This window comes from Drosophila obscura, unplaced genomic scaffold (assembly GCF_018151105.1).
Source record: "Drosophila obscura isolate BZ-5 IFL unplaced genomic scaffold, ASM1815110v1 contig_179, whole genome shotgun sequence".
NCBI lineage: Eukaryota > Metazoa > Arthropoda > Insecta > Diptera > Drosophilidae > Drosophila > Drosophila obscura.
In genome coordinates this window covers 4810741-4823797 of record NW_024542766.1, presented here as the reverse complement: position 1 = coordinate 4823797, position 13057 = coordinate 4810741, and the positions used below count along the sequence as shown (strand labels likewise).

Below are 13057 nucleotides of genomic sequence, written 5' to 3'. Positions count from 1 at the left end.
ATTTGATCATAAATTTAGCGATTAACAAATAATAACCACCACCCGAAAATCCCACCGAAAAAGAAAAGCTCTATTGAAAGGTATTTCTAAAGACCACAAGGCTGCGATTAGTTATATTTAATTGCATCAGATAGAGCCCATATAATTTTGCTTAGGATTTTTGAATAGAGAAAGTTTTATATTCCCATAATCTTAAATAAATAAATAAATAAACAATATAAAAAATTAAACAACAATAACAACCTTATCAGCGAAGCTCGAGCCAAGCAGCTATTAGTTTTTAATTTTTCCCCAGTCTCGTGTGCTTTGAATTATTCTATGTTTACATTTTATAGAATCACATTCGATTATTTCCTTTATTTATTCATTGAATATTTCTTTTACTTTCTCTATTCCAAAACCATGTCGGATCAAATAAATTATTTTGCCCAATCAATCGATTCCTTTGCAGACGCATCCCTCAAATCGGAGAACACAGATCCCGATGGTCTAATAAAAATTACATATGACATGGTCTTCAATCTGAAGAGCGATGAGGCCGTGGAAAGTGGAGCCCATGCTCACGAGATGGATGATGATTATGTGGTGGAGTCCTCCAGATGGAACAAGCGCTCAACAATAACCGAAAAGCAAAAATTCCAAAAGGAGGAGCAAGAAAAGTTGGGACACTCTCCCCACTTGATGATCATCTTTGAGGATGGTGACATGAATAGTGCCCTGCATTTTTTCATCGAATCAATGAAGAATCCATTCAAACCGAATGCCGTGGCCACGGTCTTTGTGGCGGCGAATATTCGTGCGGAAATCCTGGAACGTATTCGCCCCGAGTTGAATCCTTTGAAAAAAGAAGCACACACTGCCGGGCGTCGCAGTTATTTGAATACGCTGAAGGTCGTAAATGAGATACAGGTGGAGGTCGTTTCCAAAATGGATATGTCTGCTCCATCGAGGGCTTCGCCCATTTTGCTCACCGACTGTGCTGCCGATGAGTATGGCGTCCATTCCGATGGTGTCATCATGATGCATACCTTCAAAAAGGCCATGGAAATAATAAATATATGCGACAGGGACACGACGCCATTTGGTGCTGTTTCCATATGGAATGAGGGAATGGATCTGTGCTTCGATATTGTGGCTGCCATCAATTCTTCGCATTTCTTTATCAACTGCAATGATGTGGACTTGTCGCCCATCGACAAGTACTTCCAGGCCGAAGAGAACTATACGCTGATCGATAAGGGTTTCCACTATGAGGCCCTGAAGATCTATGAAAAATTCAAAACGATTGTCTTCCCTTTGGTGCATCATATAGCACCGAAACCAGAGGCTAATATCGATGTGGAGGAGCCATTACCCATCTCCTTTTTGGAGAGCTAAAAGGCTTCCTCATTCTCGATCGATTTTTGTTGCCCAAAATATGCATTCCAATAAAAATTTTCAAGTTATTTTTGGTTTTATTTTCATGTTAATCGAATATGATCGGCACCTGTCATCGGTAATAATCATATTTCTCGCATTTCGGTTTTGTTTTTGGGTCGTCTTAATGAATCCGTATACCGTGTTGTAAAAAAACCTGTTGCCGAGTCAATGGAATGCATGACTAATGCTGCAGAAAGCGATAAATGAAGATTACTCTGATTATAATTGCTTTTGGTCAGTACTGTAGTTTTATTTTTGATGGGTAATTATTAATTGATGTTCGCATGTATTGAAAATACTATAGGGTATATTTTATTGACGGTACTGTACTTTAGACAACACCTTTTTGGGCGGTACTGTACTTCCTTTTTGTGTATTCGGTTTCCTTGGCAGTTTTCAAAGGCTTTAAAAGATTTCTTTTGTGCACTACTGTACATGGATAACCCTTTTTAAGCACAGTTCAGCAGAAATAAAATTTTTAAAGCGCTAAAATATTCACATATCATACGATTCTCCCTACCATTATGCTTTAAATCAATTTTCTGATCATCAAATCTACATAAAAGCAACTCAAAGTCCATCAATTCATACACCAACTCCATTTCCAGAGATTCGCAAGACAATACAAGATCCATGAAGGGATTATTTATGATCGCACAACCTTTAACAGTCACCATATCATCGTGAGCCGGACGCAATGTGTGGTGCTGTCTGGACCATAAAACCATCACTTTATTGTCGAATGATGTGTGTGTGAGTGACGCTGTCGTCTCTCTGGCGGCTGGCTGCTGGCACTTAAGGCCCGAAACCGAATCCAAAAATAAAGCAAGGCTCATCAATGTGATTATCAGTTTTTGCCGGAGTTTATATCGCATAAATCTCGCTGCAAATGTCATCCAAATATGGGGGCTGCTGATATCAGGTGCAGGCAGCAGTCCTCTAACTGCAAATGCCACACCCTTCTCTCTGGCTCTGGTTCTGGGTCCGGCTTTGGATCTGTCTCTGGCCTGGCTGTGTGGAAAATTCATTATAAAATGCGGTTTGAATTATTTGTCACAAAATGTCTGGTCCTGTGTCCAGGGACGGGGTGTGACATTGATGTTGACATTGACAGACAGACAGAGCTGTCTCGTTCTCGTTCTCTCTCATTCGATTGCGACAAATGAAATGAAATTGTTAATGGCCAAGTGAGTCATCATCATCATCATTCGTACATATGTATGTAGTACATATGTACATACATCCGTAATGTCGTTTCGTATTAAATTTATTTTTATTATTGGTATTATTCATCAGAATTATACTCTCTGTTTAATTTTGTTAGAAGTGCAATATATTTAGCGATCGTTTCGGTCTGCATTCCTCTACGAGTATATTTTGTATGTAAATTCGCATTTTATTCAATGCCGAGTCACTCGTTTTGCCAAAGTCTCGAGTTAACTGTCAGTTTCAATCGTGTCTGCAGAACTTGTCACTCATTCAATAGTTTTGAAAATTGCAAATGTCACTTACAACCCAACAACAAGAGTGCAAGAGCTTCCCAGAGTTTTCCAGGCATCCGAACTCACATCACATCTCATCTCTCGCACACACACACACACACACACACACATGTGAGTGTCGTCTCTGAGTGAGTGAGTGAGCAGCATTCTAGCATCCAAGGATACGACATTCTGAGACAATGTTGCCGCCGGAGACGGAGACGACTAGTAGCAGGGCCACAACCCAGTCCAGGACGTAGACGAAGACAAAGTCTCGGGTAAGAAGAATACCAGGCAGAGGATGACGCTGCAAGAGCAGACGCTGTGAATTAAAACAAGAATGGAAGTGTACAATTTTGGCAAGCCGAAGATTTACATGCACTTCAAGACACAGGCTTCATGTAGAGAATTCTAGACAAAATACCAGAAAATACCATAGAAAATAATAGAAAAATACTAGATGAATACCAAAAAATGTAAGATGAATTTTAGAAAAAAAAAATATGAATTTAAAAAAAAATACCAAAAAAATATCGAAAAATACTAGAAGACTATAAAACAGAAATTAGACAAAAATTATATAAACACACAAAAAAATCAGATTAAGAAAAAAGATTCTAGAAAAAATTCAGAAGAAAACTTTAAATAGTTACCAAAAAATACTGGAAAATGTCAGAAAAGATCATAGAATATTATAAAAATACCAGAAAAATATTTGATAATGAATCTGTGAGATAGTCACATTTGCAGATTCGTCTGCAAACAGAAAGCACACAAAATCGAAGTAACTTCTAGCTCTCCCTTCCAAACCTCTTTCGAAAGTCGTAATACCCTCCTTCAAAGAGCAGAACAAGGCCAGGGAATAAAATAATAAAAGGACACAAAGACAAAAGCATAAGAAAACTTGAGCTCTCTCTACCCGTTCTACTACTCTGCCCCAATATCTCTCTCCCTCTCTCTCTCTCTTTGTGTTTGTGTGAGGTTGACCCATAACGGAGATGGGTAGGGAACGGGTTCCTGCCTCTGTTTCTGCCGGTTGCAAGTGCAATATGTATTTCCTGGGGCTCCACTCCACTCCGCTCCGCTCCGCCTCCGTTGCCAGCACTGAGAGCGGGACAAACATGTACGCATCAAAATCAGACTTGTAATCCAAGTGCAAGTTGCGAATCCAAAAATCCATCCATCGCTTGCAGAGCATCCTTCACTCTCCGGGCCCCGAGACCTCCTCCTTCGATGCCAACGTACTCTCGGGCTAAGTAAAACTTGAGCAAGACGGCAGATCCGTAAGCAAGGAGCCCAGGATTCACAGAAGGATTCAGTAGGAGGAAGAGCCGTTCGCTCGCTCGCTCGCTCGCCTGATGTCACGTAGAATAGACATACAGACATGCAAGTGACAGACAGATGGAGAGACACTGTGACACGACACATTGACTGACAGCTGCAGGGACGACGCCGACGACTACAGTGGGCGTTGGTTGTATGGTGGAGGGGGGGCTATGGGGGCGAGGCATCTGCCAGAATGGGAGGACCTGGGAGGTTGCAAGGATTTTGTGCAAGAAATGGCGTGTGCAAACAAAACCGAAAGACAAAAGCAAATGATGGACATGCACGGGAGAGAGACTGCAGCAGATTGACAGAGGAGCAAAATGTCCAGGACACGGAGCTATGGAACTCTGTTGGTCAATGGAACAGCACTAGCAGCGCAGCAGCAGCAGTTTCCTTAGTCAGCATCTCTGTCGTGGGTTGGGCATTTAATTTCAAAAGGATTGTGCAATCAACATAAACGGTGGGCAGTGGCGGGGGAAAGGAGACAACAGAAAATTAAAGGATCTGTGTATAAAATTATCTTGTATAGTTTCCACTTGGGAAAGAAAGGATTCTAGTGGCTTGAAAGTATGCCAAGAAAATGCCAAGCTTTTAGGGCTGCTTCGATATATATCGTTCCACTTAACTTTATTTGTATGTTCCAATCCCATTTTATCCCACAAATTATTTAATTTCCACGTTCAATTTATGTTCTATTTTCGATGTTTACTCAATTTCTCATTTAAATTCCATTCCATTTAATTCCATTCAACCTTTATTTGTGTTCTATTACCATTGTGCCCATTAATTTAGTTCTACTTAACCTCGCATGTTTATAGGAAAACAAAAATTAATTGCCGCAAGAATTATTATTAGATTTACCCAAAAAATAAAAATCACAGCCGACACTCCATCCCCAAAAGTACTCGACTTTCACAGCGGTGGGGGCGCTTAACGGTCAAGTGCACTGTTGTCCTCGCGAGTCCTTCCGCTTTTGACGAAACATTAGACTGAAAAGTGTGGCAGGGAAGGTATGGGAAGGGAAGGGAAGGGACGACAGAACACTCTCTTTATGCAAAAAGTGTTTTTAATTTCATTTTTTGTGTTGTTCACATTTAATTTTTGCGCTCACATTTTTTGGATCAAGCTCTGAAAATCATAAGCGCGGACGGGGCCGGCACCACGGTGACGACGACGATGGAGCAGTGAAAATAAATAAGAGTAATTAAATTTCGTAACAAACATGACGAGATAATGGACCGAAGCCATTAACACAGACCCGAGATGCGCCACTGACGGACGGGCTGGACGGTCCTGGCCCCGAAAGATGACGAGAAGGAAGCTCCACGGCTCCACGAAGGAGGAAGGACAACACAACAGAGAGTCTGACGACGGGCAGCTGACGCCTAGAACCAATCCCCCCCAGCCCATCCTTGGACTGACCAGCCGTCATACATCACGAAGCAGAAGCTGAAGCAGCAGCAGCAGCATACCGAGCATTTTTCAAAAAACAAAACGTATGCGCCATCGCATCCTTTTCTTTTTGCTCAACAAACTAAATTCCCAAAGGCAAATTTTTCTTGATTTTTCTTCTTGGCTCCGTGTCTGAAGGTTACAAAAAATTATTGCATCATTTATGGGGAGCCATCAGCGCGGGTCGCGGGTCGTGGGTCAGGCGGCGGTACGTGAGTGGCGCTCCGAAAGGAGGAATCTTGATGAATGTTGAGACATTCATAAAATGTTTCCCTTGTCGACCATCGACAGCAAGGCACAGGCATCAGGCATCAGGATGGGTGGAGAAAGGGTTACCAGAGGTACAGTTTTTTTTTTATTAAAGGTAAGGCTTTTGATGGGACTGTACTTGGATTTTTCTTATTTTCTTAAGGAAACAATTTTATTTCTAAGATTTTTAGTATTTATTTTACATAATATATCTGCAAGTATTCCATATAGAAATCCCAACGCTTTCCATCCATATACCTTTGTCTGACTGTACTTCTTCTTTTGCCACATTGGTCACACTTTAAACATCGAAATCAACTCTGTTTTAAATTGGAAACCCATGCTTCTATCTTCGCCACAAGCACAAATGAGATTCATCTCTTTGTTGAAGCCTCTTTCATCAAGCCTCTCAACGAAGCATCAAACGAAATGGTCAACAATTTTTTCTCAAAAGGAAAAGCACACACAGGAAAAGCAAAGAGCAAAGTGGACACAGCAGACAGCAGACGTTGTACAGCCAACAGATACACAGCAGAGAAGTATAAGTTTCCAATGCAAGATGACAGCCTCATTCGTCAAATCATACAAAGAAAAATGTGAACTCATCATCAGGTTTTTTTTTTGTTTCTTCTGTTTTTCGGGGTCTCGTCCTTCGCCATATATCCTTTGTCTCTATGTGTGCGCCATTTGGCCGTTGGGCAAGAGTTTGATGTTGACGTTTCAATATTGATGCAATGTGCTTCGGACCAAAGTTTGGTCCCCTACTTCTCTGCGCCATCTCTCTCTCTCTCTCTCGAGACATATCTATCTATAGTCGATAGCATATTTCGACGGCCATGTCCGTTGCCAATTCTTTGACTGACATGAAAAATAACAAAACAGCAAATCCAAAAAAATAAGAAAGGATAACGCGAGGGGCGGCGGATGTCCAAGTTGATGACGATGACGCTCGCATCGTTGCGCTTCTTTGCGCTCTTTCTCTGCACCGAAGCACGGAAGCATCCTCTAATCCATCGTCCAACGTCTTGGCATGTCCTTGGACTCACTCACACCCGGCTCGCCTTCTCGCAAGGCAATCTACTGCAGCTGTCGTCCTGCTCAACGATGGATGGATGTGTGTGTGATGGCTTGAGGGCGCCACATCCTACTGCCTCAACGAGGAGGCGCCACAGACTGTGCTGTGCTGTGCTGTGCTCTCAATAATGTTCGATTTTGATGAAGTAGGCAGGTCCTTTCATGGCAGGAAACAGTCGAGAGGGAGCTAGATAGCTGGCCAGGCCAGCGAGATAGATAGATGGATGCTTTAAAGCAAACTAAAGATGTTTCCCTTCAGAAATCAGGCATCATCTTCTGACGCTGCGTCCCTAGAGAATTTGGTATTCTCCTTTTCTTATAAATAAACCTTTTATTTCTACTACTCTCTATCTATGGATGGATATCTGTCTCTCTATCTTTTTAGTTTTGCCCAAAAGCCTAACCAAGTGCATCAACAGCCCAAACCACATCCATCCACATCTACAGCCACATTCAGGCAACGCCAACGCCAACGCCATGCATCGAAGCGTGGCCGGGGCCATCACTTGGCTCGTTTGCTCATCGTCAAGACAAATGGAAAATAAATAAATTACTTTGGCCCCCAATACCCCCCCAAAAAGCCCCACGAAAGTCCGGCCCCTGTGTGTTCGTTCGGCCTCTTTGCAATTCCAAAACGTCACTGCATATACGAATATTCCACTGGTCTCTGGTCAGGCGGCAGGCAGGCAGGCAGGCAGGCAGGCTGGCTGGCAGGCGGCTGTAGGGGCCAACAGTTGGTCGATGTCCAGTTTGATAGAGTCTTGTTGCTGCCCGCCTGCCTGCAGTCTCCACTCTCCACTGCAGTGTGTGCTGCTTTTTGTAGCATGTAGCTGTAGCTGTGTGTTGCAAGAACGCCTCCTGTTCAGCTGGTTCAGCTGCTTCGCTCCTAAACTTTTAAAACGTCAATCAATTGTCCAAAGTTGTCCGAGTTGTCTGACATGTTTTAAATTAACTGACGAACGACGAACCAATGTAAACGATTTATGGGCCCCACATATCCCCCCCCCACCGTATTTATATTCAAAGATGGCGTTTGGCCAGTCTCTCCTCAATGGCCACTATATTCAGCTAAATGGAGCATCAATTTGTATGGTAGCTGCTGTGGATGCAAATGTGTAACGAAAGAAATCGTCTACCTTGCCTGATTGTAGAGTTATAATTCTACTATATAAATAGTATATATATATATATGTATATCTGCTTTATCTGGCATTTATTTCGCTGCCTATGCATCCTCTTTTGTGGTGTATTTTGTCCTGCTACAGCAAAATTATAATATAATAATAATTACTGTCCAAACAATAGAGAAATTAATTGCGAAACAATCAACGTTTCATTAAAACAAAATGGATTTGACATAATTCAAATGCAGTTCTGCATTTGAGAGGCGCCACAACCTCCCCCCACCCAGTCTATCCCCACACTATTCGGATGATCTGATGATTCTGTGGGCCCCCCCTGCACCCCCCTATCCGGTTCGGTGGGTAACCATCGACCTGCCCTCTAGGGGCGGGTATTCTGCTGCTGCTGCTGCTGCTGTAACGCTGCTGAATCATTCATTTGGAAAATATTTAATTAATTTTTGCCAATAATGGTGGACAGCGCGAAAAAAAAACAGAAGAGAGAGCCCAGAGCCCACACACACGCACACCGCAATTGCAGCGCGTGCTGGGTGTGTGGGGGGGGCTGTGAGGGGAACGACTTTTGGTCATGTGATATATTAATGCCGCGGTAATGATGCCGCCAGTCCGAAAGTTGTCGCTCATTTAACGACCAAACGACCGTCCGTACTAATAACCAAATGTCCTACATGTTTCGATGAGGCTTTAACTCTCGAGCGGGTGCGGGCACAAATTATGGGAGTCTGTGGGGAGTGGCTTATAGAGATACACACACACACACTCGCGCACACACACAATCGCAATTTTAATCGCATTAAGTGTTGGAGCTTTGTTATCCCCAGCAGAGTTTAAAATTGGAAACAAGATTATGGGCACGGGACGTCATTGTTTTTACAGATCTACCGCATGGTAGGCCTGTAAATTATAATATTAAAGAAATAAAGAAATAATTCTCATTTGTAGCAGGATTATACATCTAGGTAATAACAAAGGCTTTGATAATGATGCTTAGACCAGATTATAATTGGAATATAATCGGTCTCAGCCGAAGACACTTTTAACATTCCATTTGAACCATTTTAACGGCCTTTGAGTGTCTTCAAAGGCTGTGTATTTTGTTTTTAGATTCTTCGCACCAAAATGTAAGTATTTTCTGCGCCCGACTCAGCTATAGTCTTTTATATTAAATATCCAAGTAGCAGTCCCCTAAAATAATTATTAAGAGATAGACGTGGCCTAAGTAACCGAGGTGAGCTGCTGCATGACGCTTGATACTTCTAGTCTTCGTATTCTATATTTCTGCGAGATATTTCTTAAGTCCAAATTTTTTTTTTATATATTATGTATCTATGTATCCACCCTTTGGATAACTCTTGCAAACTCCCATCCATTTGTTTTCATTCCTTTAGCAATCAACTGTCTATCCACTCACCCATCAATCTGTCCCTCGAACGGAAAGAGAGTATCTTTCCATCAATCCCCTGCTGCTGCCGCATGCAGTGGCACTCAAGTGTCCAGCTGTCTATTCAAACTTTCCCATCTAATTGCTGCTGCAGTCTGCAGTCAACCGAATGACCAACGTCCTTCTGTTCTAACGTCTCTACATCAACGAAAAATCTCAGCCATCTAGCCAAAAATATACTTCAATTCGTTGTCGTTGTCGTTGTAGTTGTCTTCGTAGTCTTTAGTCTGTGATTATTTTAAGATGGGGTGGGAGTGTGTGGATAACTTTACTCCTTTTCTAATGTCAAGTCCATCCGTCAGTAGAAGTTTTCTTCTTCCATTTTCCCCCATTGGAAAATCAATGACTGCGGGTCCCACAAAAAAGATAACAAGACCCCAAGAACCTATGTGACCCACAATTAAATGTATTTGTAGGCCTGTCATTTTCACCACTTGACAGGGAAGAGGGAGCTGGAGATGGAGAGGGCAAGGAAACCTTGAGCCAGAGACAATGACAGCCTCAAATGTTGAAAAATGTCAAATATTTATTTTATTTTGTCCAAGAGTACAAGAGTTTTAAAGGATTTTATCTGGATTTTATTCTGTCTCTCCTCTATGTTTCTCTGGTCACTTGAGAATCACAAATGAAATAAAATATTTTACTGCAGTCTTTTTGCTCATTTCATACCACACTTTCGGAACACATTGATGGAGCACATCTTTCGCATGCTAGCATGTACATGATATGAACTTCCTTTTAACATCTAGTAGAGGGAGTACTCTTCCTGCCGCTTGCTGCTGGGGTTACTCCTTCTGCAGCGGGTCAAATTCAGTTTGAAGAGTGCTTTCCAAATGAATATCCCTACAAGTATTTGCCATATATTGTATGTTGCTTGTCTCTGGGCAACCCCTGCTCACACTTCCTGCCATTCCATCATTTGTCCCAAAAATGTGCATCCGCCAAGAGCATTTATTGGCAGTTTTTGTGTGTTGCTTTGCGAAAATCTAAAAATACTTTTTGACATATCAACGTGTTTGGTTGGACCTGCAGCTTCGAATGCAGTTCCCGGAGAGTGTGTGTGGTGTGTGTGGGTTTTGCCATTTGCCATCTTAACATTTGAAAAACTGAAAACTGAACATTGTGTTGGCTGTCTTGCCGACTGTCACTCAATCGACAAACAGTTTTTCGGCAAAATGTTCATTTGTACAAGTGTCTGCGTGTCTGTCTCCCACCGACTCGTTCCACGTCTTGTGTCAAATGTCCATGCAGTGCTCAAACATATGTGGAACTAGTTCAAAAGCCACTTGATCTGGAGTATATTCAAAATAGAAAGTTAAGTGGATGTGTGAGTTGATTTTACAGGTAGAGAATCTCAATTTGGGTTTGATAGGGAAGTTTTTTGCATTAAATTCGATGAATAATTTGTACATTACGAACTAGTTCCAAGCGAAATGATGGCAAATGTTTATGATAATATTTTTACAGAAATAATTGTGTTAAAGATTTGCAATGTAAGAAAATTAAAATTATATTCACATCTAAATAAATAAATAATAATTTTAATTATTTCATTGTTTTATGAACCAGTTCCTAACAGTCTAACCTGATTTTTATCTCCGATTTTATGGCAAAAAAAAACTAGTTCTCTTCGACAATTAAAATGCATTTTATTTATTTGTTTTCTGCTATCAATTTCCCTACTCGAAGTTTTCGTTTTCGATTTTTACACTCAGCCGTTTACAAATTTACCTAAATAAATAATGAAAAAATGTTTTAATTTCAATTAAGGGTGTTTCACCCATTTGTGTGGGCGAAATCCTGAAGCCTCCACAAATGCCGCAACGGAATGAACTACCGAGCAGAGGCCCCCAAGCTCCAACAAAATTTTTCGGACACAATTTGCTGCTGTCCTCAGGACTCGCCAGGACTCTCGAGTCGACTCGACAGCTTTCAGCCAGCATGACATATCAAAAGTATAAAATATTTTTAAAAGAAATGTTTTTTCTAGGAGGAAACAAAAAAGCAAGCGACGAAGGACGACGGCAGAGGAAAAAGTTTTCAATTACAACATTATAAAGATCGACAAGCTGTCTGTGGCAAATATGGCCCAGGACCTCAGGACCAACACATACACACATCCTCCTGTTGGCTGGTGGCTCCCCTCGTGTGGGTCCTTCCTATGGCTAGCAAAAATTATTATTTATATTCCAGTGCAAACGAAATTCGTGTTCGACACATGTCTCCAAGGATTAAACACGAGTGACCGCAAAATCATCATCAAGGAGTTGAGGCGCAAAAACTTTCTGGCAGGGGTATAAGCGGGAATGGAACGAGCACTAAGCGAGACGAGACTGTACCTGCGAGAGAGAGAGAGAGAGAGAGAGAGAGTGCTGCTCCCAAAGATCTCCACAGGAAGAAAAATATAAAACGTCAAATGTCAGGAACTTTTTTTTCACTCCCGTTTACAGTATGTCAAAAAAAAAATGGAGGAAAACAGGGAACCGAAGAAGTATGTCCGAAAGCTGTCAAAAGCCACTATAAACTTGTGACGTGTCAAGCGTCACAATACTCCCCAATGTCCCCTCCACACCCCGGCAACTACTACTCTTCCCCCCAGGCCATTCTCTTTCCAATGGTCAGGGGGGTGACTCCGCTCCGCTTCACTCCACCTCCACCTTTTGTGACTCCCATGCATGTAGAAACTTTTGAATTTATTTTTCTACTTTTTCTTGATTTTTGTTTTGGTCTTCTCTCTCTCTCCTTCGCTCAAGTATGTAATTTTTTAATAACGGTAAACGGTCATTCATGACTGACAGTTGAGGGGCAACCCTCAAACCAGCCAAATCGAAGGTGTGGCACGATATGTGAGGGCTCTCTGCTCTCCGTTCGGGAGGACTACATAAATGTCAGCTTAAGTGAAAAATGTCGTACAGACGGACAACGCTTCCCAGCTCCTAGACAAGTATTTCGAAGGGGGAAGGTCTGCTTTAAACTTTTGCCCATCGAAATCACACGACATGTCAGAGCATAGACCATTGGAATTTTCAGTCTGCGTTCGGGTGGTGGAAGGCCTCTCCTGGGTTTTATTTTTCTCTTTTGCTAATGAATTCCTATCGAAAGCTTATAAAAAGTCAAGGAAATTTATGTAAAATAAAGATAACTTTTATAGAAGCTCAGCAGAAAAAATTCATCAATTTATATAGAAAATTTAATTTAATTTTAGTAAATGAATCGAAGCCCTATAGATTTTTCCTATTTATAAACATTTTCCTTTATAACGTAACATTTTTGTCGTGGCACAAACGTGCCTGCCTGATGAACAGACAGTATAAAAATAATATAAAATATATAAAATTTAGACGGTTTGCTGTCAGAGTTGAAGTCCAGGGGTTTCCTTCAGTGCCTTTGGTCCCTTGGTCAAGCAGACGCGTCGCCGTTCGTCATTGCCCTCCCCTGTCCCTTGCGGTTTATCGCCTCTTCTTTGTGCTAAA

The 13057-nt window shown here is 41.7% G+C and overlaps 1 protein-coding gene across 1 annotated transcript; it reads left to right on the top strand.

Moving 5' to 3' along the window:
* Positions 1 to 310: 310 nt before the first annotated feature.
* On the top strand, positions 311 to 1445 carry LOC111064669. The gene has a single exon (XM_022352418.2). It carries the CDS (start codon positions 319 to 321, stop codon positions 1375 to 1377), a length of 1059 nt encoding a protein of 352 aa, XP_022208110.2. The 5' UTR covers positions 311 to 318; the 3' UTR covers positions 1378 to 1445.
* Positions 1446 to 13057: the final 11612 nt, after the last annotated feature.

Bases quoted from the DNA above. Each gene is read 5' to 3' on its own strand.
- LOC111064669 (XM_022352418.2), top strand. From the start codon at position 319: ATGTTTACATTTTATAGAATCACATTCGATTATTTCCTTTATTTATTC.